General features: G+C 43.4%; 1 protein-coding gene across 1 annotated transcript; it reads left to right on the forward strand.

The window, feature by feature from the left end:
- Positions 1–6: 6 nt before the first annotated feature.
- LOC110034578 lies at positions 7–556 on the forward strand (the record flags this gene model as incomplete). Its single annotated transcript, XM_020738828.1, has 3 exons — positions 7–198; positions 287–367; positions 499–556. Coding segments are annotated over exons 1-3 (297 nt in total), but the record flags the coding sequence as incomplete, so codon positions are not given.
- Between the last annotated feature and the right edge of the window lie 291 nt (positions 557–847).

Below are 847 nucleotides of genomic sequence, written 5' to 3' on the forward strand. Positions count from 1 at the left end.
GGCGGCGGCCGCCAAGAAGGCGACAACTCAAGAAGGTCCGATGAGCTATCAGTTCACCTGGAAGGAGAAGTTGGCCAGTTATAAGAACGAGTTCTCTAAAGGTGTGTGGGGTTATTGGGAGCTCGGCGCCTGGAAGCCCCTTGCCCTTTCCGCCCGCAAGCGCGCCGCCATCCGCAAGGAGGTTCTACTCGCCGGAGAGTAATTCCTCGTCTTCCTCCGCTATCTTGTTTTTTTTTTCTTCTCTGAGAATTTGATGATACCTGCTTATCAACATTTGGGTTTTTAGGGTCTGGCCTTACGATCCGCCTAAGAAGGAGATGCGAAACAAGAGGAAAGGCCACAAGTGCGATCGCGTTTCTGCTGAGAAGTGCGTTTGCTTCTCTTCTATCGCTTGCTTGTTTTTGTTATCATTTGGGGAACTTCCGTAGTTCGGCTTTTCTATGGTGTACTTTTGGATGCTGATTTACTTTTGTTAAACATTTTCTCTTTATTGACCAGGCGGGCACATACTGCAGAGCTGATGAAGAAGATGCCCGATATTCTGTTGGATTACAAGGTTGTAAATGCATCAGCCTCCACTTCTTCTAAGTTTATTGTCATATTTCTTCTAAGTTTATTGCCATACTTTCATTTAGTTTGTATAGCCAAAATCCAACACCTCTATTCAAGGTAGCATCATGTGATCCCAATACACAAAGATTGAACTTAAGATAGGATATGCAAATGTTCACATAGCTTGCATGACAACCTGACCAAATCAACTCGTCAAACCTACCTTACTCGTCTAATTTATGATTTCTCCTATTCAAAAGACAAAAATTACTATACCAAACTGACATGTGACATA

The sequence above is a fragment of the Phalaenopsis equestris genome, unplaced genomic scaffold, assembly GCF_001263595.1.
Source record: "Phalaenopsis equestris unplaced genomic scaffold, ASM126359v1 Scaffold190659, whole genome shotgun sequence".
In the NCBI taxonomy this organism is placed as follows: domain Eukaryota; kingdom Viridiplantae; phylum Streptophyta; class Magnoliopsida; order Asparagales; family Orchidaceae; genus Phalaenopsis; species Phalaenopsis equestris.